Source organism: Canis lupus, chromosome 26 (genome assembly GCF_011100685.1).
Source record: "Canis lupus familiaris isolate Mischka breed German Shepherd chromosome 26, alternate assembly UU_Cfam_GSD_1.0, whole genome shotgun sequence".
NCBI classification, from domain to species: Eukaryota; Metazoa; Chordata; class Mammalia; order Carnivora; family Canidae; genus Canis; species Canis lupus.
The window spans coordinates 15,802,230-15,829,018 of record NC_049247.1 but is presented as its reverse complement, the minus strand read 5'-3'; the positions used below and the strand labels follow the sequence as shown (position 1 = coordinate 15,829,018).

At 42.5% G+C, this 26,789-nt stretch overlaps 1 protein-coding gene across 10 annotated transcripts in view; it reads right to left on the bottom strand.

Annotated features, from left to right (window-relative positions):
• Positions 1–26,267, bottom strand: part of CCDC60 (coiled-coil domain containing 60) — a 171,953-nt gene extending 145,686 nt beyond the window's left edge. For 8 of the 10 annotated variants that reach the window (XR_005379258.1, XR_005379259.1, XR_005379261.1 and 5 more), the window contains exon 1: positions 25,702–26,267. Coding sequence is in view for 4 of the 10 variants with exons in the window: in XM_038575270.1 (XP_038431198.1) it covers positions 25,702–25,785 (84 nt within the window). In the remaining 6 variants the exon portion in view is untranslated. The remainder of the gene's footprint in view (positions 1–25,701) is intronic. The other 2 variants (XM_038575271.1, XM_038575272.1) reach the window with 2 other exon arrangements.
• Between the last annotated feature and the right edge of the window lie 522 nt (positions 26,268–26,789).

Here is a 26,789-nt window from a genome sequence, read left to right as displayed (position 1 = left end):
CCATCCATCAAATTAGGAGGATGGGCACATGCATTCTGGTAATGTTACGATTCTTTCTGACTGCCTGGGTGTCTTCATGGAGCATCTTCTTTCCCCTTCCATCCTCACAGCATAATTTCTCTATCTCCAGGGGAGTGGGGTTTGCTCAGGCCTTCTAGCAGGGAGCATCTGTCACCCCATGCCCCATAAAGCTAAGGTTTAAAATGAAAGGCTTTGGTGAAAGTAGAAGGGACTGCTGGTTCCATACCCTCAGCTTCATCCTTAGTTTTCTTCCCTCTAAAATGGGGTTAATTAGGTCATCTCCTTTCTATGATTGGAGATGAAATGAATAAGAACATGCGAAGCACCTCAGTGCAGTCTGCATGTACCAGGTAAGCAGTCAGTGCATCTCAGATTACTATTACTAGGAAGCCGGGAAGCCAGGTGGGAGGCACAAGTCTTTTATGTATTGCAATTTCGGCCCCAATGCCCTTCCCTTATTAAGCACACTGCAATTTGTGAGTTTACTGGAGAGAAACCGTCTCTGATCTCCATCGGCTGTTAGGCACCCGCCTGTGTGTTTCCCATCAAAGTCAGCATCCGATGGTATTCTAATCACATCCCTCAGTTAATACCACACATTTCTATATGAAAAGGGGGCAAATTACATGCAGACGCCACCAAATATGAAAACTCCCAGCGACGCTTTCATTGTTCAGGCAGCGTTCTCTGCTCACTGCTTCTGAGAATATAAATTAATTGGCAGTACTATTTATCTCACTTTGGCTAACTGATAGATAGATCTCTCTACCCTTTAGTTTGTAAACACCTCTTGGTATTTTTCTGATCCCACTTTCTTCTAGCTTTTGCCTCTGATCACATAATACATGCACACACGCGCACAAACACACACACACACACACACACACACCCTACCACTGCCACCAAAGTCTACACTTACATAACATGACATTGTGGGGCAGAATGGACAGGATTTGGTAAATGTGGCAGTGATACCTATTTTTGTTTTTAAGCAATTAGGTAAATACAAATGAGGAAATATGCTAAGGGTTTTTTCTTAGATATTTATTCACTTAATAAATATGTTTCCGGGGGTTTTGTTTTGTTTTGTTTTAGTGTCCACTGATCTTTCTCCAATCCATTCCTATCTTTCCATCTCCCCTGCACTCAACCGAACCAGGGTTGGCCTTAGGTCAGGAGGGAAGCATGGATATTGGAGCCAGACAGAGCTGGGTTTGAATCCTGGTTTACCACTGATGGTGTTACCTGGACAAGCTATCTCATTTCCCTGGATCTCAGCCTCCTTGGTAAAATGGAGCTTGATGTTTTGAGGATTAGATGAAATATTTTTTTGAAAATGCCAGTCATAGTGTCTCTGTCACTGTGTAGATGTTCAATGATACACTAATCCCATCTGCCTTCCATGTCTACTGAATTTTCTTTTATACCCCAGACCCTGCCTCAAACTTCACCATGTTCCCTCCCTGTCATCCTTGATTTTCATCTCAAATGCTTCTCCAGGGAGCTTTTCCTTAAGTCCTGGACTAAATTAGGTGTTCTTGCTGTTTGCTCTGTGGCAACCTGTGTTTGCCTTTCTGCAACACTCATCATGCTTGAGATTATTCATCCAACCTGGATCTGACCTCTAGACTGAAACTTACACAAGGGCCAGGTTCACTAGGATGTGCATCAATTATGAGATGCACTAGCAAATTTCTTATAGCATTGCAGATTTTAAAAAGGAAGAAAAACGAACCAACTCAAATGTCCATCAACAAGAGAATGGATAAACTCTGATACATTCACAGTGGAATACAATTCAGCAATAACAAGGAGCAAACTACTGGGATTATCTGACAACGGGGATGAGTCTTAAAGACATGTTGAATGGAAAAAAAGCAAGAGACAGAAGAGAATGTATTGTAGGATTCAATTTATAGGAAATTTAAGAGCAGGCCAGAGTCACCTAGAGTGATCAAAAGTATATCAGTGGCTGCCTTGGGCTGGGGTGGGAGGAAGGAATCGACTCCAGGGGGGCAGGAGGGAACTTTTTCAGATGCTGGAACTATTCTCTTTTTTAATTGGGGTGGTGAGTGGTTATGTGGGTGCATACATTTGTCAAATCTCATTAATCTGTAGACTTAAAATGTTTGCATTTTATTATATGTAAATTATATTTCAAAAATTTGATTAAAAAAATAAACAAATGAGGGGATCCCTGGTAGCTCAGCAGTTTAGCACCTGCCTTCAGCCCAGGGCATGATCCCGGAGTCCAGGGATCGAGTCCCACATCAGGCTCCTCTCTCTGTGTCTCTCATGAATAAATAAATAAATAATCTTTAAAAAATTAAAACAAAATAAATAAAAGCACAATTAAAGAAGGGGAAAAAGAAAGGAGAGAACAAACAAACAAATGAAAAACAAGGTAAAGGGAAAAGGGCAGCAAGCTTGAATTCTCCCTAGTAAGAGGTTGACTTCAGTTTCTGAGTTAATGTGGCAGTTAGTGGAAACCACTGTTCTCATTGCCACAAGAAGATAAAAAGATAAATGACAAAAATAATACTTTTCAAAGACACTGAAAAGTCATGGAAATAAGAGTAGATGGACTAAAATTCCATAGAGGGAAAAGTCCTTTCTAGAAATTATAAAAGCCAACAGACAATAGAATAACGTCTCTGAGCACTAAAAAGCAAAACAAAAATCCTGCCCACCTCTAGTTCTGTAGCCAATAAAAATATCCTTCAAAAATGACAGCAAAATAAAGACATTACAGACATACAAAAGCTGAGGGAATTTGTCACCAGCAATCCTACATCATAAGAAATGACTAAAGCAAGTCTCCTAGCTGGAAGAAGTTGATCCCAAATGGAAATAGGGGTCCATGAGAAATAATAGAGACCAGAAAGAGTAAATGTGCATTCACAGTGTTAGAAAATTGACTGTTTAAAGCAATACTAGTAACTATGTCTTATGGCTTTACATAAACATAGGAAGAAAACCACTAACTGTAATAAAAAAGCGTTGACAAATCTGACTTCATTAACAACTATGGCTCATCAGTTGGGCACCATTAAAGGAATAAGAAGAGCCTGGATGCATTCAAATTGGCAAAGAAGAAGTCAAACTCTCCCTCTTCGCCGATGACATGATACTCTACATAGAAAACCCAAAAGCCTCCACCCCAAGATTGCTAGAACTCATACAGCAATTTGGTAGCGTGGCAGGATACAAAATCAATACCCAGAAATCAGTGGCATTTCTATACACTAACAATGAGACTGAAGAAAGAGAGATTAAGGAGTCAATCCCATTTACAATTGCACCCAAAAGCATAAGATACCTGGGAATAAACCTAACCAAAGAGGTAAAGGATCTATACCCTAAAAACTATAGAACACTTCTGAAAGAAATTGAGGAAGACACAAAGAGATGGAGGAATGTTTCATGCTCATGGATTGACAGAATTAATATTGTGAAAATGTCAATGTTACCCAGGGCAATTTACACTTTTAATGCAATCCCTATCAAAATACCATGGACTTTCTTCGGAGAGTTAGAACAAATTATTTTGGGATTTGTGTGGAATCAGAGGGGACCCCGAATAGCCAGGGGAATTTAAAAAGGAGGGCCATATCTGGGGGCATCACAATGCCAGATTTCAGGTTGTACTACAAAGCTGTGGTCATCAAGACAGTGTGGTACTGGCACAAAAACAGACACATAGATTAATGGAACAGAATAGAGAACCCAGAAGTGGACCCGGAACTTTATGGTCAACTAATATTCGATAAAGGAGGAAAGACTATCCATTGGAAGAAAGACAGTCTCTTCAATAAATGGTGTTGGGAAAATTGGACATCCACATGCAGAAGAATGAAACTAGACCACTCTCTTTCACCATACACAAAGATAAACTCAAAATGGATGAAAGATCTAAATGTGAGACAAGATTCCATCAAAATCCTAGAGGAGAACACAGGCTATACCCTTTTTGAACTCAGCCACAGTAACTTCTTGCAAGATACATCCACAAAGGCAAAAGAAACAAAAACAAAAATGAACTATTGGGACTTCATCAAGATAAGAAACTTTTGCACAGCAAAGGATACAGTCAACAAAACTAAAAGACAACCTATAGAATGGGAGAAGATATTTGCAAATGACGTATCAGATAAAGGGCTAGTTTCCAAGATCTATAAAGAACTTCTTAAACTCAACACCAAAGAAACAAACAATCCAATCATGAAATGGGCAAAAGACATGAAGAGAAATCTCACAGAGGAAGACATAGACATGGCCAACATGCACATGAGAAAATGCTCTGTATCACTTGCCATCAGGAAAATACAAATCAAAACCACAATGAGATACCACCTCACACCAGTGAGAATGGGAAAAATTAACAAGGCAGGAAACCACAAATGTTGGAGAGGATGTGGAGAAAGGGGAACCCTCTTACACTGTTGGTGGGAATGTGAACTGGTGCAGCCACTCTGGAAAACTGTGTGGAGGTTCCTCAAAGAGTTAAAAATAGACCTGCCCTACGACCCAGCAACTGCACTGTTGGGGATTTTCCCCAAAGATACAGATGCAATGAAACGCCGGGACACCTGCACCCCGATGTTTCTAGCAGCAATGGCCACGATAGCCAAACTGTGGAAGGAGCCTCGGTGTCCATCGAAAGACGACTGGATAAAGAAGCTGTGGTCTATGTATACAATGGAGTATTACTCAGCCATTAGAAATTACAAATACCCACCATTTGCTTCAACGTGGATGGAACTGGAGGGTATTATGCTGAGTGAAGTAAGTCAATCGGAGAAGGACAAACATTATAAGTTCTCATTCATTTGGGGAATATAAATAATAGTGAAAGGGAATATAAGAGAAGAAATGTGTGGGAAATATCAGAAAGGGAGACAGAACATAAAGACTCCTAACTCTGGGAAATGAACTAGGGGTGATGGAAGGGGAGGAGGGCGGGGGGGTGGGGGTGAATGGGTGACGGGCACTGAGGGGGGCAGTTGACGGGATGAGCACTGGGTGTTATTCTGTATGTTGGTAAATTGAACACCAATAAAAAATAAATTTATTATAAAAAAAAGAAGAGCCTGGATGAATATATATATATATGTATATATATATACATGTGGCAAAGGACTCATATCTAGAATATATAAAGAATTCCTACAAATCAATAATAAAAAGACAAATAACCCAAATGAAAAAAGAGAAGACTCAGATACTTCACAAAAGAGGACTCCACATGACCAATCAACATTGGAAAAGATGTTCAACATCATTACTCATTAGGAAAATGCAAATTAATGTCACAATCAGCTCTCCCTACCCATCTACCAGAATGGCTAAAGCTTAAAAGGCTGTTTTGATGAGGATGAAGAGCAACTGGAACTCTCATACATGGCTGACACTTTGGAATGTTGGTGATTTCTGATAAAACTAAGCATACCCCTATTCTGTGACCCAGCAATTCTTAAAACAATTGTGCATATATATGTTCACACAAAACACATAAAAGAATGTCCAAGCAGCTTTGTTCATAATAGTCCCAAACTGGAACCATCCTATATATCCATCGATGGAACAGTGTATAAATAAACCATAGTATGCAAGCAATGCAACACTACCCACCGATAAAAAAGAATGGACCACTGATAAGTTGCATAGATGTAATGGTAGCAAAAGAAGTCAGATGTAAGAGAGAACATGCTTTACGATTTCCTTATATGAAGTCCAAGAATGAGAAAAACCAATTTCTGGTGAAAGAAGCTAGAAGAACCATTACTTCTGAATGAGGACAGTATTGATAAGGAAGAGACTTGAGAGCATCTTCTGGGATGATTAGCATGCATGTTTCCTATCTTGATTGAAGTGATGGTTACAAGGTATACAGATATGTAAAATTTAATTGAGGTGCAACTTAAGATTTAAATAGTTTACTACATGTACTTATACCTCAACAAATAAATAAAATAAAATAAAATAGGGATCCCTGGGTGGCGCAGCGGTTTGGCGCCTGCCTTTGGCCCAGGGCGCGATCCTGAAGACCCGGGATCGAATCCCACGTCGGGCTCCCGGTGCATGGAGCCCGTTTCTCTCTCTGCCTGTGTCTCTGCCTCTCTCTCTCTCTGTGTGACTATCATAAATAAATAAAAAATTAAAAATAAATAAAAATAAAAATAAAAAAATAAAATAAAATAAAGTATAATATACCCCCTTTTCCCTCTTCTCATACTTCCTACAGTCAATCTTCAGGTCTTTTTTTTTTAAGTAAGCTTCAGACCTAATGTGGGGCTTAAACTCATGACTCTGAGATCAAAATTTGCATTCTCTACCAGCTGAGTCAGACAGGCACTCAACTTTCAAGTCTTACTAAGTAAAGACAAATATATATATATATATATATATATATATATATATACACAGATGGGTAGATAGATTACAGACGTAGCTATATAGAAATTCGAATAAACATGGGATTATAATTTTGGCCACTGTTCATATGTATTTTCCCAGGGCAATCTCCAGTTATATATGTTGTCCCAGCATAATTAATTATATCCTTCACCCTGTTAAGTGTCCAGTTTGGACAAGAAATCACATGTTCACACTCATTATAATGTACATATAGCAATCACCCCCCCCCAACTATATACATAATGGCCATCTTTTCATGTCTATACATATGGATCTACTTTATTTATTTTAGAGGCTGCAAACTATTCTGTAGTATGCGTGTATTTGACTCTCCTATTGATGTAGATTTCAGGTTGTTTCCAGTTTTAAAAATAATATTGATGCTGGTTGGAGTAGATATTTTCTATTTTTGCCTTTGCAGCATTTGGGTTGCCTTCTTTGGATCAAAGCATCTGAATTTTCTTCTCAAGAATTTACCCTTCCCCCACCCTCAATACGGGTGTGGGTGACACCACCACCACCCCCCGCCCCGCCCCAGTCTGTCGAACCCCAGGGATGGGCAATATCCAAGTGGATGGCACTCTTGATGATTCATTTGGGAAAGAGATGCTTTTTTTCCCTAATGTTATTACACCAGAAGAATTTGAGCCTGGAGCTACTGATGGTCATTTTGAGACACAATGGAGAGTTTTTGCATTAGAATAAAATCAGCAGGGATGAAAGTGGGTACAGTGAATATAGGTAGGCAGATTCCTGATGACTTTGTCTAAGCTGGATCCTGGTATAATGGAAGCCATATCCCCTGGAGTTTTCTGTAACGTGAGTCTTAACACCTCCTCACCTTTTTATTTGCTTGTGCGAGTTTGAAGAGGGTTTTGTCACTGGCAACTAAAAGATTTCTGACAAAAGCTAACTATGATAAGCATCCTTCTGTGTGCGTGTGTGTATACTCAAGAACATATGTGTGTGTGTATATATATATATATATATATCCAACAATATATGTATATTTTGAATATATACACATATATTCTGAGAACAGTAATTATTGGAACATTATTTTTTTATCTAAATTCAATTAGCCAACATATAAAATATCATTAGTTTCAGATGTTCAGTAATTCATCAGTCGCATATAACACCCAGTGCTCATCACATCACGTGCCCTCCTTAATGCTCATCACCCAGTTACTCCATCCCCCCAACCACCTCCCCGTCAGTAATCCTTAAGTCTTTTTCCCATAGTTTAGAGTCTCTCATGGCTTGTCTTTCTCTCTGATTTCTTCCCATTCTGTTTTTCCCTCCCTTCCCCTATGATCCTCTGTGCCGTTTCTTATATTTCTCATATGAGTGAAATCATATTGAAAATTGTCTTTCTCTAATTGTCTTATTTCACTCAGCATAATACTATAGAAACATTATTGTAAATCAATACCAAAAGTGAAATGACTGGATAAAGAATCTTAATGTATTTGAAACTATGCTCCAAAAACGTACAGATTTTCACCTCCGACCTGCACTGTTTGAAAGTGCCAGTTTCCCCACACTTGGCAGGGGATCTTAGATGTATGTGACAATGAGAAAGTGAGCAAGAGAGTTGGACAGACACTTCACAGAAGAGTGTATCCAAATGGCCAATAAACCTACAAAAAGATGTGAACCTCATTTGGCATTAGGGAAATGCAAATTAAAACCACTAGGTGATACCACTAAACACCCACTCAGATAACTAAAATTAAAAAGGACTAACATCCAGTTATAAAATAACAAGTCACGGGGATAAAAAGTACAGCATAGGGAAGATAGTCAACAATGTTGTAATGATAATGATATCATATGGAGACAGATGGTGACAGCACTCATTCGTGATGAGCACTGAGTGATGTATAGAATTGTCAAAGCACTGTGTTGTACACCTGAAACTAATTATAACCCCATACTTCAATTAATGGGGGCAGGGGGTGCTTGAGTGGCTCAGTCGGTTAAATGTCTGACTCTTAATCTCAGCTCAGGTCTTGATCTCAGGGTTGTGAGTTCAAGCCCCATGTTGGGCTTCATGCTGGCATGAATCCTAACTTGGAAAAAAAAAAAAGAGACTCAAGATACCAAGATTATTGAGGATGTGGTACAGCTAGAACTCTAATACACTGCTGGTGTGGATGTAAATGGCTACAGCTACTGTGGATAGCTGCATTGGTGGTTTCTACTAAAGCTGAAAATATATACATACCCTGTGGCCAGCGATTCCACCCATGTGCACATACCTAACAGAATCTGCACATTTTTTTCATTATAGGACATGTACAAATGTCAGCGTTTTTGTAATAGTCTCATCCCTTCTTTCCTCCCCCCAAAACAACACAACTCAAAAGTCCTTCACCAGGTAAGTGGATAAATTGTGGTAATTAAGACAGTAGATATTATACAGCAATAAGAATGCATATCTGATAACTACACATGAAAACATAAATGAATCTTATAAACATAATACAAATGAAGCCAGATCTGAAAAAGTAGATACTATATGATTACATTTCAATGACATTTTAAAAACAGGTGACCCAGGGGCGCCTGGGTGGCTCAGTCAGTTAAACATCTGCTGTTAGTTCAGGTCATGATCCGGAGGTCCTGAAACCAGGCCTATGTTGGGCTCCTTGATTCATGAGGAGTCGGTTTGACCCTCTCTCTGCCCTTCCCCCTCTTGTGCTCTCTTGCTTGTGTTCTCTCAGATAAATAAATAAAATCTTACTATATATATTATTTATATATTATATATATTATTATATATAGTATATTATATATATATTATATATATATATATATAATATATATATATATATAAAGGTAAACCACACTGATGGTAATCAAAATCAGGAAAGTGATTACTACTGGAAAGAAGGGCTTATGTCTGGGGGTTAGTTTGGTGGGGTTTCTGGGGCTCTGGTAAAACTCTATACCTTGACTTTGGTGAAGAAGTTGCATAGATTCTTTTCACTGTAAAATTTCATCAAACTGTACACTTATATTTGCATACTTTTTCTCTGTATATGTTATGCTTCAATAAAAAAAGTATTCTTTGTTGTTTTTTTTAAAGCATCCAGGTGAGAATAAAATGATTTGGGAAAAATCTAATAGTGGGAAAAGACTTCAGAACACACAGGTGAATGCTAGAAACTCCAAAATCAGTCCTGACACAAGATGCTGCAATGATGAGAGGCCAGTTCTTTAGGCCTTTGTTACAAACCCAAAGTGAAGCATCTTATATATCTCTCATTTGCATTGCCAGGAATTTAATCTCTGGACAGAAATAGGAATGAAGTGAAAAAGGAATCGGGAAGCAACAAAGGAGAGAAATTTTGGGAAAGCTGACCACAGCATATTGTATCTGGGGCTTGGTATTGTATTGTGATTAGACTTGAGAGAGAGATGTTCTAAAAAAATTTGGTGGAAAGGTTGATATGAACTCATGGCCAAAGGCTCTAGAAAGAAACATGGCACTGGATGGGTAGGGACTCTGGAAAATAAAATTTTGAATGAAATGAATTAAATGGAGAATGAATGAATGTGAAGGACATGAAAGGACTGAGTGAGCAAAGTTCTGATAACAAAGCAAGGGTTGGGGGCGGGGGGCGGCGGGCAGCATTTAAGGAAATCTAGTCTTCTATAAAGCACTAGTGACCTGAGATAGTCAAAGAAATTTCACCAAAGATGGCAAGGAGGGCGTGTTCCTAGAAGTGAACAGGCTTCTAGAATATTGCCAGAAAACCTAAAGGCAAGGAGAAGTGGTAGCTTAAAAGAATATGTCCCAAGAGTAATACATTTTAAATGGGATTTTTATTGTTCAGAGCCAGCAAATGTATAAGGAGATAATAGGTCCACTCTTTGAGGAAGATCTTGAAATAATTTAGTCAACAAATATTTATTGTCTTCCCCGAGGCTGGCACGTAATAGATGTGCTGCAAATAGTTGTTGAATGAATCGATGAATTCAAAGAGCATTAATGGAAGTCCCTGCTTCAGTGACGTTTTCTGTTGGTGGGGACATAAGACCCATGAGCAGGTGTGCGATGGGACCTAGACTATGGAACCCCATAGAGCTGGGGAGGGAGGAGACAAAGGAGAGAGCTGGAGAAAGCTTCTTGAAGAAAAGAAGCTCCTACTCTGTCTTGTTACAATAAGCCCTGAATACCTCTCTGGACCAGGTCAGCATTTTTATCAAAACCCAGGAAGAAAATATAGATCAGATCACATCTAAGTACTGCACCCACCTCTGGTCAGCCCCCTTTGAGATCAGATACTCTGGTTATCTAAGTTATAAGGATCCTAAAAGTAGGAACCACCTTTATCCCTATTTTGTTGATAAGGGAATTGAGGATTGGAGCAAGAGGTGATTTGCCAGGGTTCTACAGCTGGGAAATAGCAGCGCAAGGTTCATCCTCTGCCAGGTGGGCTCCAGAGCCACCCACATTATCATCACATGCTTCTGCTTTGGCTAGACAGCTGGATAGATGCCCTCTAGGACTCTAGGGTTCTGGGTGACGGCTCCTCATCTTCAGCATTTCTCAGAACTGGGGAATCTGTTGGACTGGATTGCTCTGCTTCCTGAACCTCTGGGAAGAATTCTTTGGCTTGGTTTCTGTTGGCCCGAAGTCTATCTCTATGTGAAAAAAAAGAGGATGTCTGAATGCTTGGTGACCCTGATTGAATCAGCAGCAACGGCACAGGCACACCGGTATATTTGCGCTTTCCACACGACTGTACCATTTCTGCCTTGAACCCGCTGGGCCTTTGTGGCATCTATTCATTTTTAAAAATTCACTTGGGGCCAATAATATGCTTTGTTGCCATCCAGGCTTTGTAAAATGAAGGAATTAGCTGCAATGACATCGCATGGTCTGTATTAATGAATTGTAACTGGCTATCAAGTTCATTATCAAAACAAACCCCCCATTTGCCTGAAGCCCTGTGCTCTGGGTCTAGGTGGAAAGAAAGCTCCTTTTTCTTTGTTAAAGTAGGAAAGCCAAGCTTCAGAAAACGTTGATTTATGCTGAGAGAGCCCTCCACACCCTTCACCGACACAGCATGAATTGTGGTCCTGTCATTTACAGCTGGAGACACCCTCATACTCTTCTGCCTTTGATGTAAAACATTACCTGGGTCACCCTGTTATCAATCTTATCCAACGATCTATTTACCTAAAGTACACAATTACGGAAGGAGCTCCATTACAATCCAGGGCAGACGAAAGAACATTAATGAAACCGTGAGTCTGTGGGATTGGATGGTTTAGCAATTGGTCTGAAATGCTGCCTTCCCCTGGCATCCAAACAGCCACGCTGTCTGGGGCTTTTCTTTTTCTCTTTTTAAACACATGAAAATGTTACAAGAATTAACGAAGCTAAAAGGAAGCGTAGCATTTGTCAGCTAACAAATATTGTTAAAGCATTATGATACAAAGGCAAGAGAAGTGGGGCAGTGGTGGTAGAGACAGAAACAGAGACAGAGATGCACAGCTTCCAAACCTGCAGTGAAATAAAAGCTGCTTTCTGGGGAGTGGTGGTTTTTTATTTTCCCTGAATCGGGCCTGGCTGCTTCAGGGGAGTGTCTGACCTCTGGCCAACATCCCCAACCCTTCATTAAGGGCCCTACCCTTACATTAAATTCAGGTCCTTTAGGTGCCAGAAGTGGTGATCATCCCTCACAGGTAGACAAGGAACAATAGAGTCTGGCTTCCTTTCAAGTCAATTTGCAGTAGGACCGTGTTCTAATACCAAAAGGAAGAAAAAGGACACTGTTTTGTGAGTAACCATGAGACAGCTGCATTTGATGTGACTTCTGTGGACAGTGTGACATTCTCCCCCAGGATGCTCCTGTAACTTCTGATGAGCTCAGAAAGGCTTTGGTGACAAGAAGGATGTGGCTGTAGCAGCAGCGTGGGTCTGGAACTGAATTTGGAGACTTGAGGATGAAGCCAGGTCCCCATCCTAAGTGAATATTAATAGCTCTGGCCATGGAGCGGAGAGGACAAAACGGGACCTTGGAGCCATACTGGCCTGGGTTTGAGTCTTGGCTTCTCCATCACCCAAGTCACCTTTTGTGTCTGAACTTCATTTTTCTTACCTATAAAATGGAGGTGGTAACACCTCCCTCACTGGCTTCAAGATAATGTTTGTAAATCACTGGGCACATCGTGAGCCCTAAGGACATGGCAGGATAGCAAGGTGTGCTAACAGGTAGGATGGTATAGATTGGGGAGCTAATGTACCCAGGCATCATGCTCCAAACAAGAGAGAAAGAACACCTTGAAGGAATCACCTTCGAGGTAGCCGTAGCAGAATGGGCCCCTCAATCCTTAGCCACTTTGAGAATAGAGAGTGGAAAGGGAGACAGGGAATTCTGGAGGGATTTCTTCCACGACACCTGCTGGGAGGCTTTGAATCCTGACCCCAAAGGGAGGAGAATGCTTCGAGTCCTTCACTTCAAATGGAATGACAGAAAGGCTTTGGTGGCACTGCTGAAGAGGGGCTGGGGGACTGCTGAGCTGGTCCCTGACCCTCTCCTGGCAAATTCAGAAGACAGAGGACAGGCTAGGGAGTGCTCCTAGGGCTGGGGCTAGGGCTGGGTTAGGAAGTGGTTCCTGTCTTCAAATGATGGCTTGTCAAACGGATGTAAAAGTTGGGCACTAGATGGGACACGACAGGCGGGAATATCACCCTGGGGTTCTGCCCTCAGTAGCTCCCACCAGAAGCCCAGGGGACTCTAAGGTCAAGAGTCTGGGTGGAGCAGACTACTGGTAAACCAGAATCTGGTTTACCTGATTGACAACATGCAGAAAGCTGGAATCATTTGGAAAGCTGCCAGAGAGGACTTCCCAAGGGCCAACAGAAGTGCCTACTGGAGAAAAGTGTGGAGGCCGAAAAAATTAAGGCCATTCCACTTTAAGTTCAGCGTTAGCACAAGTACAGCCATCCCAGGCCCCTGTGAATAAGAGCTGAACTTTACATTCCTTCAGTTACAGGAGCTTACAGCTTGACGTCCTAGAAAGCCCCCTATTAGAATGAGAACAGAGCCCAAGCCAGTGGCAGGAAGCCCTATATTAGAATAAGAACAGAGCTCAATGCCCTTGAAGGCCCCATATCAAAATGTAAACAGAACTTGAGGAATTCCTCCACCCCTTCTGGAGGTCCCCTAGACCAGCCCTTAAAACTAAGCTGAAACCCACCTCGGGGTCCAAGTCTCTGCTCCGCTGTGTCAGGTATACTTGGACCCAAGCTCGAGCTTGTAAATAAACCCTCATGTGTTTGCATCGGTGTCGGCTCCTTGGTGGTTTCCCGGATTCGCAATCTTGGGCACAAGAAAAAGAGCCAGCTTTAGACACCTGCGAGGCCCTAAAAGAATACAGATCTCTTATGGCAATACCGCTGAGAACTTATCTGTTCTCCCTATTGTCCCTTCCAGCCAACACAGAAAGCTAAAGGGAGCAGGGGCCCCTCTGTGGGTAAAGGAAGGGGCATGCCCCACACTGCCCTCCCTAGTGGCAGGTGGCCTGCAGCTGTCCTCCACAGGTAGGAGAGGAAGCACACTGTTCGCCCTGAAGGAAGGTTGAAATGTTGCTTAATATATTAATACCCAGAATCAATGCTTTTAATTTCTGAATCGTGACTGTACCTTGTGACTTGGAGAAACCACGAGGCTGGCTACCACCCAAGGGCAAGCAGAAAAGTCCTAGACACATCATCCATATGCTGGGGCCGCGAGAAAAGCTTCCCCTAGTGAAAATCGTTGAAGGGAACAGGGGAGGCAAAAAAATACATATATATATTTTTTAATTTGTGTTTTGATTAGATCCTGGGCTTCATGCAACAGAAAGGCTGCTTTTGTAATGCTGGTATTATAAAAGATGGGATGGAGGCTTCCCATCCATGCGATGGATGCGATTTTTGGCAATGGACTAGAGAGAAATGAGAGTCCTGTGCAATGCTTGCCAGCTGCCGACTTCAGGGACTTCTGGGGTGACTGGAGTATCCTTGAAACACCCCCTGAACTTTCACTTTGGCCAGTGAGGACAAGTTAGAAGTGAATGATCTATGAGATGTAGTCAGTATTTCTTCTACTTTCCCAAAGCCTATCCTAGTAGGGGGTTTTCCTTCCTCATGCTCCTCTTTCAAGAGTAGGGACATATTTGCCCTCTACCCTCAGAACTGGTCAGGCTTACTTTGCAAAGTAATATATACATAATGTTTAAGGATGGGAACTTTGCAGTCTCACCCAACTTGGGTTTGAAGGCCAGATGGGCCCCTAACTAGCTGTGGGACTCTGGTCAAGTTATCTCTCAGCCTCAGTTGGCTCACCTGCAAAATGGGATAACTAGTGCCCACCTCTTAGCATTGTCAAGTCGATGAAATTTGGTAATTCACATAAGAACTTGGCATGGCACATGGGAAGTACTCTACCAATAATATCAGTTATTGCTAGTATCATCATCACAACTATCTAATATACCACTTATTTAATTTTGAAACATCAGTGTCATTTTGAATCCCATGGTGCATACAAAAGCATACTTCACTTTGCTATCCCCAGGACAACTTTGAAAGAATGATGATTCATGAGACGATAGATTTCTTTCTCAATATGATACCATCTTTCATGACAAAAAAAAACCGGCATTACGCAAAAAATTGGCATTACACACAACAGAACATGGGGCAGTTGGGATGTACATAAACACCAAGAGTTGAAAGGGTATTAATCATAAATCAATCTCGGTTATTATTCTGGATCCAGTCTTTATGGACATTATCTTGAATCTTCACTAGATTTAATCACATTTGAGAAAATGCAGCATCAGAGAGGTGAAGCAGATAGCCTAAGGTCACAGAGCAGGTGGCAAACAGCAGCAGAACCAGAACTCAAAGCTTGGGTGATTCATGGATCTCATCCTAACACAATCACGCTAAGACATGAGTTTGTCTGGTCAGCCGAGGAAACTCAGAAATTGCCTTTTACTGAGATAATTTAAATTGCAAGCCCTGGAGCTGCAGGAAAGGAGGATAAGGAAGGTGATTTGTTGATTTGAGGTAGGGAGGGACAGGTGAGGAGGGCTAGTTAAGGCATCCGGGCTTCCTACGGTAGTTCCCATGGACCCTGCAGAGAATGTTCCCCAGGCCTGCCATTTTTCCATTCCATTTCCATCCTTACAAGGATGCCAGATTTGTAGCTCAAATTCCTTGGTACCTGTCAACAAGCTTGGCTTCCTGAGTTTTGAAAGGCCTCTTTTAAAAGGTCTAAAAATATCAAAGAAGCAATTTGATTAGTAGAAGATGGGATCAGCTAATAAGCAATAACAACACAGGCAAGTCATGTACTAATTGCCTTTTGGGCATTTTCTTCAAGAGCTCTCGGAAATGCAACATTTTCGTCCTGTTACTCTTTTGGCTGCCTTTCCCTGAATGCATAAAAATGATCAGCATGAGAGTCATCGTCTTTGGAAATGTCAGTATTTAAATGTTTTAATGCTTGATATTTGGGAGCCCGTGGCTTTGATCTCTAAGTGGGAATATGAAAAGATAGCATTTAATAAGCACTTACTATATAGTAAAGGGAATACTCATAGCCAGGGGCTTTTCTGAACATCATCTCATTGATGCTCCCAATAACCCTATAAAACAGGGACTGTTATAATTTTCCATATGTGGGACAAGAAAATTGAGGCATCAGAGCATAACTTGTCCAAGGTCACACACATAGCAAGTACTAGAATGGTATCCATGTTTGTGGAGCACCCAGCATATGCTGGGGAGGACCTGTGAACAAAATACTTATAGCCCTTGTCCAGATGGATTTACAGTTATCTGAGGGATGTGCTGCCTTAGTTGGTATCTGAAATTATCCTTGATCCTAGAAGAGATGCTAAAGAATATTGAACTTTGGGCAGCCCCGGTGGCTCAGTGGTCTAGCGCCACCTTCAGTCCAGGGCGTGATCCTGGAGACCTGGGATCCAGGCCCACATCAGGCTCCCTGTGTGGAGCCTGCTTCTCCCTCTGCCTGTGTCTCTACCTCTCTCTCTCTGTCTCTCATGAATGAATGAATGAAGGAATGAATGAGTGGATAAATAAATAAAATCTTAAAAAAAAAAGAATATTGAACTTCTATCCATTGCCAGGCATTGCACTAGTCTCTGGAGATAGAACTGTGAGCAAGGCATGGTCCTTTCCCTCAAAAAGCTCCAAATGGTGTGGTGGAACAAATAAACAGGCAGTTATGATGCAGAATATTTTTTTTGGTAGAAAATAAAAAATTCAGTGGGTCAGACCTTGGATTCAGACTGAATCCATTTAACTAGATATTTGCCCAAATTATTCAACCTAATTAAGCTGTTTACGATTATCAACATCTCAGACACATACACCCCAGAACCTCATTCCTCATTAGCTGGCCCTGTCTTCCATTCCATTTTATCTAGCAGGTCTTGGCAGCATATTGACCCAGGATCAAAATATGCCTTTCTTAGAAATGTGGCTTTAATTAGAAATGGCTTATAAATCTTCATTGAAGTGAGCATTATTTAGAAAGATGAGTCTAAGCCACATCCAGGGTTCCCCCCACTCCATCCTTAGCTGTGTTTCTCTTCCAGAAAAGCTCACTAGCATATTTTAGCAAGAGCTCAAGAAAATGCAAATGTCCTTGTCTGTGGTCACGGGCACAGTCACATTCTTGTTTGCATTGCCTACAGCTAAAATTGGCACTTTCCTTTTTCCTGCCAGATACTTCTGAATATATGCTTTAAAAATCGAACCAACAGATGCCCCATTTGGAGAGATATTTGTCTACTTACTGCCCACTGTTACTGCAGTAAACAGGCTTATCTTAAGGGCACTGGGTCTCTCCAGTTAATCAGTCCTGGGTTCAAATCCTAACTCCACCACCTTCTTATCTGGGTGTCTCGGGAAGTTACAAAATCTCTCCATACCTCACTTTCCTTCTCTCTGCAAATAGAGGTAATGATAACACCTGCCCATATCATGAGGGGTTATTTTAATAGTGTACACAAAGCACCTCATGCACAACAGATGCTCAGTAAATGACAGCCATTATTTGCTCCCTAGAGTCACATGGCAAGGAATGAACCCCAAAACTGTGAACTTAGATTTCCTTAGGTTCTGCAGATGAACATGAAGAAATCGAGAAAGGTTAAATGATTTGACTAGGTAGTGGGAGAGCTGGGATTGGAAGCCAGCCATCCCTGCCCAGAACTCTGGAAACTGTCCAGAGCTCTGGAAACATCTTGTCATGGAAAATCAGAGGAAAAGGGGCAGGGGATATTTTAGAAGGAGGAAGAAGATGGAGAGCACGACATACTCAAAAACCAGGCTGGCTTCTGAGGAGAGGGCCAAGTAATGACAGATGAGGCAGGGAAGTTGGCAGGGACCCGATCCTGCAGAGCCTTTTAAACCTCATTAAAAACATTCATCTTCATTTTTGAGGGCATCGGAGGGCCATTTAATTGTTCTATTCAGGGTAATGACAATATCCTACTTGCACTGAAAGAGAATGGGTTGGAAGGTCAAATTGAAGGTAATGAGGGCAGTTGGGGCCAGTAGAATAGTCCAGGCTACAGACAGTGCTACCAGATAGTGACCTCGGGGAAGGAGGCAGTGTTGTGTAAAACACCTGCCCTGGGCAGCTGGTTGGACATAAGTGTTGATGGGGAGGGAAGGGTCAAAGAGGAAGTTTGGGTTTCTGCTTGAACAATTGGGTACACGATAGCATCATGTATTTAAGTTAGGGGAATGCCTCACCATCAACTGGAGCAATGGATTTGGGACTGTGGTAGTTCTCCACTGCCAGGTTCTCTACCAGGGATGATCTTGCCTCCTAGGGGACATTCAGCAAGATCATGAACACGGGTTTCATTGTCACAACTTGGGGAAGGATGTCAGAACTGATGTCTAATGGACAGAGGTCAGAGATGCTGCTCAACATTCTCCAAAGCACAGGACAGCTCATTGGCCCAACATGTCAACAGTGCCAAGATCGAGAAACCCTGCTCTGCTGAAATGCAAAGACTTGAAAGAAATAACACATTGGACCTTTCTGATTATTGAAAGCTTTTCTGAGAACCCATGGAGTAAAATCCTCTCTAATGTAACAACCCCCTGGGATAGAAACCTGGGTAATTTTGTGTATGAAGCGGGAGAGTATGGAATGGTTTATCTACTGGAGCTCTGTGGGGCAGCATTTTGTCATTTTTCCAGGAAAGAACGTGCTCCTTGGGGGAGCGTGGTAGTCCTCTGCCTCCCCTCCCTCCTGTATTAGAAAATAAGTTTTAGCTTTGGTTCAATGTCTTGTATCACCTCAATCTCCACCTAGCCAACGTTGAGGATTCAGACCAGATGGCTTCACTGTGTATTTCTTCCCGTGACAGAACTTATTTCTACCTCTAAACTTCTATGTTTTTTGCTTTTCTTTTTGGTGCTTCTTATTTGCTGTCTTGATTCATGGATATTTCTGAATTTGTTATTCAATGGAATTGTGGGTGCCTTGAGAGAAGATGCCTGCCCCCCCCTCACTCGCAAAATCTGTCATGGTGGGTGTTAAATATATACCTCAGAAGGTGACCCTGCCCATGTCCCAGACTACTATGGGACATTATTCTCTGTCTTTTCTCTGTCCATTCTGTCATATTTCTCTGTCTATTCTAGAGCCCACCATGGACCCTCTGAAGCCCCGACATCGCTGAACCCATCCCAGGAACCATCCCAGCCGTATACCCTTCTCACTTTGTGAAATCCAGAAACCCCGAGGCACTTCCAGGCTTGCAAACTGGTGGCCAGACGTGGCTAATTTTCGAGTTATTAAATAAAACTACCGATTGCATAAATTCCAATTTAGGCAGAGATATACTCGATCAAAATTGAGCCCTCACAAGAAATTTTCTCAGCAGAGTTTGAACACAGGAATTCAGAAGGGAAAAATGCCACCATCTCATGAGAGAAGGTAAAATCCCATTACCAACAATTATGATTTTGCATTTAGCTGTCAGAAAGAGCTCTGAGAGAAATGTGTTGGTTTACTCAGTCCAAGAATGGTTTAATTGGCTTCTCTCATATTTTTGTGTGGGTGCTTACTCGCCACCGAACCCCACATGGATTCTGCAGCTTCTGAATTTCACAGCTCACAGCTGGGTATTTGGAGGGTAGGAGGATGCTGAAAGGGGGTTGGGGAGAGGGCTCCTTCCACAGTTGTGCAAGGGCTTGTCTAACTAACCAAGTTTCTTCAAGCTCCCTGCCCCCAAACGGTGGAACCAGATGGGGGTCATAGGAATAAAGATGGCGCACATTCTACTGTCTCCGCTCTCTCTCTTGTCCTATTATCCCTCTAAGGATATACTTTTTCAGAGTTTCCAGAAAGGTGTCTCATGTAACCACATGAGAAAAAAAAAACACGTCTTTTTTCACTTCTGTACCCCCAACACCTAGCGTCATGGTTGGCACATACAACTATTCATTGAAGGAATGAATGCTTCCACTGAGGGCCTACACCCTTTCCCTGGCCCCAGAGCCCCACTGTCACTGGGTTGCTTGGGACCCCTCAGTATCTGAGTTTTGGAGAAATCACTTGTGAGTCACATTAACTTCTGATTACTCCATCCAGTACCTATCTCCCATACTTTCATCTTTCCTTTTTCCTTGTTTTCCACACTCATGCTAGATACACCCTTTCCCAGGCTGTCTTGTAGTTAGAAAAGGCAGGCAACACTATTCTGGCAAAATGAAACATAAGAGGAAATAGGTAAAGTTCCTGGAAAACCTTTGTTTGCCTCATAAAAGGGACAGACATAGCTCACACTCTCCACTTTCTCTTGGTGCTGGGATATGGGTGCCTGGAGCTGGGGCGGCCATTCTATGACCATAAGGGAAAAAGACCTGCCCATTCCTATATCAGCGAGCTTCTGAAATGATACCAGCAGGCACTCACCTCCAGATTTCTTATATGAGGAATATAAATTCATGTTTGTCTGTATCACTGCTTTTCAGTGTTTCTCTTACTTATAGCCAAAAAATGATCCTAATTGATACAGAGAGTTTTCCTTTTTTCTCACTTCCTCCTGGTTCTCCATGGGATTCAAACATGAGTTGATGGGACTGGGCAGAGAGTTAAATCCAAGAAACTCAAATTATGCTAGGGGCACCCCCTTTTCTACAACAAGGTTTTTAACTGGATCAAGCATTTCTGCCACCAGAATGAACTTTCTCCTGCAAGGCACCTCATCCTTCATGCCCATCTAGTCTTGACCCACTTCTTCCTTTCTACCCTTAAGCTGGGACTTGGCCTCACTAATGATGAGCCCCACTGTGGGACTTTGCAGTTAACACTCAGCCTCTTCCAGATTTCATATCGGGGCTCACACATTCTCAAAGTGGTGGGCAGTGACACTCTTGTCTTGTCGGAGAACAAGGAACACTAGTAATAATTACTGCCATCACTTAATGGGCTGGAGGTGGGAATGCTAAGTGTGTCCTGAGACTGTGCTCAGTATTTCACATGTGTTATTTTATTTAATCCTTCCAAAACATCGATGCAGTGGACCCTATTATAATTTGACCCATTTCACAGAACCTCCTACCAAAGACTGTCAGAGAGGGGATTTGAGGGCACCTTTGTATAACCTCAAAAGCAGAGCTCCTACCTCCTCACTAAGCTTAGATCACATCAACTACACTCTTTGATGTGTTTCTTCTACCACCCGACCACCTCCCTATGCGGAGCAGCTGCCTGTTTGCAGCCCAGACAAAGAGCTGGCTTCATTTTGTCCAGCATAGAGAAAGTGCCTATCCCTCTTCCAGTGTCAGGAGGTAATGAACATGCACCTTCCCCACAATTTATCATGAAGGGGAGCTCGCTGTCACATGGACCTGCAATTAGACACAGCAAGATTCACCAAGGCAGGCATTACCAGTCCAAAGCATCAGGGCAGAAAGAAAAACAACAAAACAAAGCAACTTGAATTCTGCAATTGTCTCTTGCAGTTAACAATGGAGCCAGAAGAATCCCTTGGAGAAAGAAAAGGACTGGCTGCTATTTCCCTGGCCTAAGTCATGAGTCGTATAAAAATGAAGGTGCAGCTGGCAGGATTCTTCAGAATTGAATCTCAAGTGGTCAGGAGAGCTTTTATTCTTTCCCGGCCCCCTCCACCCCCACCCCAGCATAATCAGTGATTCAGGGCAGGGGGCGTGGTGTCTGTGATTAGAGGCCGGAGAAATCACCCAGTGCTTAGCCCACTTCCAACAAAGACGGGTGGTAACTCACCACTTACCTCTTCAGGCCACAATTTCTCCTACCTGGATAAGGAGGAAAATCATTTTATGTTTGCAGCTAGAAATGTCTTATGCTAAGAGTCCAGGTTTCTCTTGTTGGGGGGGTGTCTCTTTCTAAAATACGTTATTTCTCCTTTTCTGATTCAAGGCAGCCTGACTCGGTGAACACTGGCTGGACTCCAGAGACCTCCTCTAGGCAGTTCTGTTCTCATCACAGGGGGCGGGGGAGCAGGATGCTCAGGCCAAGGTCTTCTCTATACCTGGGATTCTGTTTATTTTGCCCCTTCTTCCTTCCTAGCGGAGAACTAAACCCTGGGGCTCTTCCAGCCTCAGTCTACCCAGGTCCTAAAGGCAGTTAATAACAACAATCTGAGAGAGGATTAAGCAAAGCCATAATGGCTAACAGCGCATGGTATTTACTCTGTGCCAGGCTCTTTTCTAAGAGCTTTTTTACCCATATCAGTTCATCTAATCCCCATAACACCCTATGACAGGAGAGCACTTTTAGCTGTTTCATCTATTCTAAGATGCACGTTTCCTTTCCACATTTAGCATCTCTGAAACTGGGGCACATCTTATCATTGAAAGTAGGTTATAGTTTAATCAGTAGATTTTTTTTTTCTCAGTGGCACAAAAAAAGTATGATGCATCTTGAAATGGAAGACAGATTAGATAAAATGTGATATGCCCGTTTCACAGACATGGAAACTGAGGCTCAGGTAACTCATGTGCTTAAGGCCCTACAGCCTGGTAAGTAGCAAAGTTGGGGTTTGAACTCATGTGGTTTGCTGCAGAATCTTCTCTTTAAAACACTAAGCCTGGATATGAGCAGAGTGCTGAGTGTGATTCCTGGCTGTCTCAGGATCTGCCCAAATTTGGGACATGTCTTTTCTCTCTGGGTGTTTAATGACAGCGAAGTGGAAACTTCAGGCACCAAGAGACAGAGCCTGTCTAAAGGATTCCACAGCTTTATAGTTTTTGCCAAATGCCATTCCTGCATTTCCATTCTAAAACGTGGAGGGGGGTGGTGTGCTATGTGTGTCTCTTTTTTTAGCCCCTTTCAAGGAAGAAAATGTACAGTCCCTGGTAATCTGCACCCTCCCTGCTCCCCCTCCCTTCCCCATGGCTAATCCCATTAGCTTTCTCTTTTGGCTTCCTTGGGAAACAAAGGGAAAAGGAACTCCCTAAAAGATTAGGGAGCCCAATATTAGGGCGAGCTACAAGGTTTCCTCAACAAAAGACATTCAAGCAGAGGATTTGCATATATTATTCATGTTTTTAAAAACTACATGAAGGCATTGTGCAAGGCAGGGTGCCATTGCAACATTCCTTACGATGTAGCACCTTCCATCCTGTGAGAAGGAAAATGCCTAGCTTCGGAGAAATTCAGGACCCTTTTGGGGGTGTCATTACACTAGAGCACAGTGGATCTATAAGTCGGTGGTATTACCATGTAGCCCAATACACACTAGCTCCTCCCTCAGTTACTCTTCAGTGGACACTTACCTGGCTGCCTGGCATTTGTTATTCTCTATGTGGCACACCCTGCCTCCAAATAATAGCTTTTAGCTATCTGAGGCCAGTGACTGCACTTACACCTTCTTTTTGTAACCCCCTGTTGTGCATGCTAATCTATCACTGCCTGATTTAGCATGGGAGGGCAGGAGCGCTTGATCCCTGGAGACAGAGAGACCCAAGTTCAAATCCATTCCCTGCTGGCCAGTGCCCTTGGATAAGGGATCTCTTCTCCCTGGGCCTCCATCTATCTTGTGAGGAGGTAGCAGCTCATCCTGAAGTGTAGATGGCACTGAAAGCTCTAGGTCAAAATCTGGCAGGTGGTAAATACTCAAGATATGCCAACTATTACCATTGCTACAACAGTGCTGTAATTGTTACCAGTTTGACACCAGAAGGTGATCCTAATCTGTATGGATTTTCTTGTGGTTTGTCACTTTCTAGTTAGCCTTGTTTAGGTTAACCAATGCTTTACAGCGACTCTAAAAAGTTGCAATTTCTAAAAGCATGATAATTCAGATGTGAGCCAGTGACACCCTAGAGTCTTCATTATTTCCTAGAAAGTGGGGCAGGGGCAGCGGGATTTCAATGAAGCTTTCGTGTCTGAAGTCTTGGTTTATCCAAGTTCCCTGGAAACCTCTTTTCCTTTTCTTGACCTTCCTGAGTTCCACCAAACCTCTTCCCAAGTAAGACGTGGTCACCCTCTGTACCTTCCTCTACCTTCTTCGACTCTCTATCCCAAGATGGAAAACTCTATTGTGTATACCTGGGTATATGGTTTCTTTCCCTCCGCAGTTCTGACACACAGGTACACACACACATGCAGACAAGCCTGAGTTAGCTGTCCTCCTCTGAGTTCTCACAATACCCAATGATGCTTTTCACTTTGCGTTATAATGATCTATTTCTTATCCTTCACTTCCCATCCCAAATAAACACACTATATAGATCATGAAATTTTTAAAGGCAAGTCCCATTCTTACAAGAGCAAATGTTTAGCATGTAACAGGGGTTCAATGAATGTTTGCCAAATGGAGGAAATAACCATGTAACTAAATTCTAGGGAGTGTTCGCTATGTGTCAAGAGAAGGTACAATGAGATCCCCCTTTGACAGATGGTAACACTGCAGCAGAGACATTCTGTAAATTGCCCAAGATCACAGGGCTGCTAAGGGGCAGATCCAGGATTCGAACCCAGGCTGTTTAGGTCCACTGTGCATGCTCTCACACTCCCCTCTGCTTCTAAAAAGCCCACCTCGCTCCTCATTCTCTTCCCCTACTGCTAAGGAAGTTCGGTCCCAGAGGGGACTGCTCCAGATGGAACTCACTTCTGTGCAGCATTTTGAGATGAAAGGAGATACATGAAGACTGCATCTTGCAGAGTGAGCTCACTAAGAGAGCTGAACAATGAGGAGTGAGTACAGATGTGCTAATTCTTAGAAGGTAGAAGCTTAGGAACACTTTGGACTACCAGAGAAGCATGGGTGAGTTTTAAGCTCTCCATTGTGCACCAACTTCTCCCCAGGCCCTCCTTTCTGGGATAGAACTCTGAGCTGTAAGATATGCCACAGTGGGCCGGGGTTACCTGTGACCCTCTCTCCCACTCTTCACCTACCTTGGCCAATCAGTGGTGATATACAGGTGTGCAGATACAATAACAGACAGAACTAGCCTACCCAGTTATGATCATTTGAACACAGGAACACTTGACTGTGGTCATTAAATACATATTAATGATTTTTCTCAAAAAAAGTCAGTAACAATAACAATATGTTATATCTCAGAAATCAATAACAATATTTTATATCACATATAACTTTATATCATATGTCATATATCACATAAACAGTATATAATTTTATATCACATGATAACACTATCAAGTGTTAGCATGGTGTTAACCAATTTCCACAGCTTCCTTAGTCCTAACATTGTTTCTGCCTAGTTGATGTCCTTGTTCTCACTTTGCAGACATGAGGTAATAAGGGCTCAGGGATGCACAGCGTCTTGTCTTATATCAATAGTTGGCGAGTAACAAAGTCAGACCTCAAAACCAAAAGTTTGACTCTGCAGTCTTTCCATAGAAAGAGGATGTGCCCATACCTCGAGCCCAGTGGATCTCTGAAAATAATTTCTGCAATGGCAAACCTACAATTCATCTTAATTTTTTTCTGATGTTCTACAGTGTCACTGCCGATTTATTCTATCATTTTGGAATTACTGGCTAATAGGATGGCCCAGCTCAGTGTTCTGGCTGGCGTTTTCATTCTTTACGAGAAACCAACCATTGATAGCAACAAGGATGTGTCTCGACAATTTAATTACACCATGACTCCTCTCTTCCCCTGTCCCTTGTTGGCCTGAAGGCTAATTTCTATTTCACTTGGTCTTGAAAACATGATTGGTTTCGGCAGATAGGGGAGGCCTACCTGGGTTAGATGTTCTGAGGCATAAAAGGGGGCCGCTCCGTTGGGTATACTGTGCATCTTCTTGATGGGTGGTATCTTGGTCATCTTGGAAATCTCTCAGGCAGAACCTGGGCCCCCCCAAAGAGGGTTTTTCCCCCAGAATCTTCTACTTCAGCAGCCACTGGTGAAAAAGCCTCTAGCAATTTCTTCCTGATTCCCAAAGCCAATTACACAGACTCCAAAGAGGCTCTGACCCAGGAGTAAAGAAAGCAAGTCATCTGGGTTTCCCACAAACAGGATAAGGAAGTCCAGAAGGGGTGGAATCAAGCAAGCCCGGAATTACTCACGTTTTTAGAAAGCTACAAACTTTCAGGAGCTTCCCCCCTCTTTGGAAGGTGTTATCTTTCTCTAATATAAACAAAAATAAAACATGAACTAAAAAAATAAAAAGCCACCGACAAAATCTGAAGAAGGCCCACCGAGGGGCCACCAGACCCCTACCCTAAGGTGTCCCGGACATGAGGCTCAAGTTTTCCTACTGCTAGGGAGAAAAAGCTGGCTAACTGCCAGACAGGAGCCAACGCAGTTGCTTGGCAACGAGACGCTGTGGAGGGCTTCCTCATTGGCTGGGATTGGTGGGGGCGGGGTCGCGAAGTCCCGGGAGCAGCGGGGATGGTGGCTGGGAGCTGGCAATCACCAGGGAGCCACACTCTCCAAACTCCGGTTTCTCCTCTTACACCTGAGGACCTTGACCTTTTCTCTCCACCTAACTACAAGCAACTCCTTCCTTCCAAACTCTGCTCTGTCCTGCTACTAACCTGCTAGTGATTTCTTGTGCCTTAGGTTGGTAGTGCAATTACTTTAACTTGAGATGCATATTTCTTCTCTTTCCACACGACAAACTCTTATGCATACTTCAAAGCCCCCATATATATGTATGTGTATATATATACACACACACACATATACATGTATACATCTAACGAGTATTTAGAATGTGCTAGACACTGCTCTGGGCATTTTACATATATTGACTCACTCCCTGCAACACATCTTCAAGGAAAGTGTCTTATTACCCTATTTAACAGACTAGGAAACCGAGGCACAGA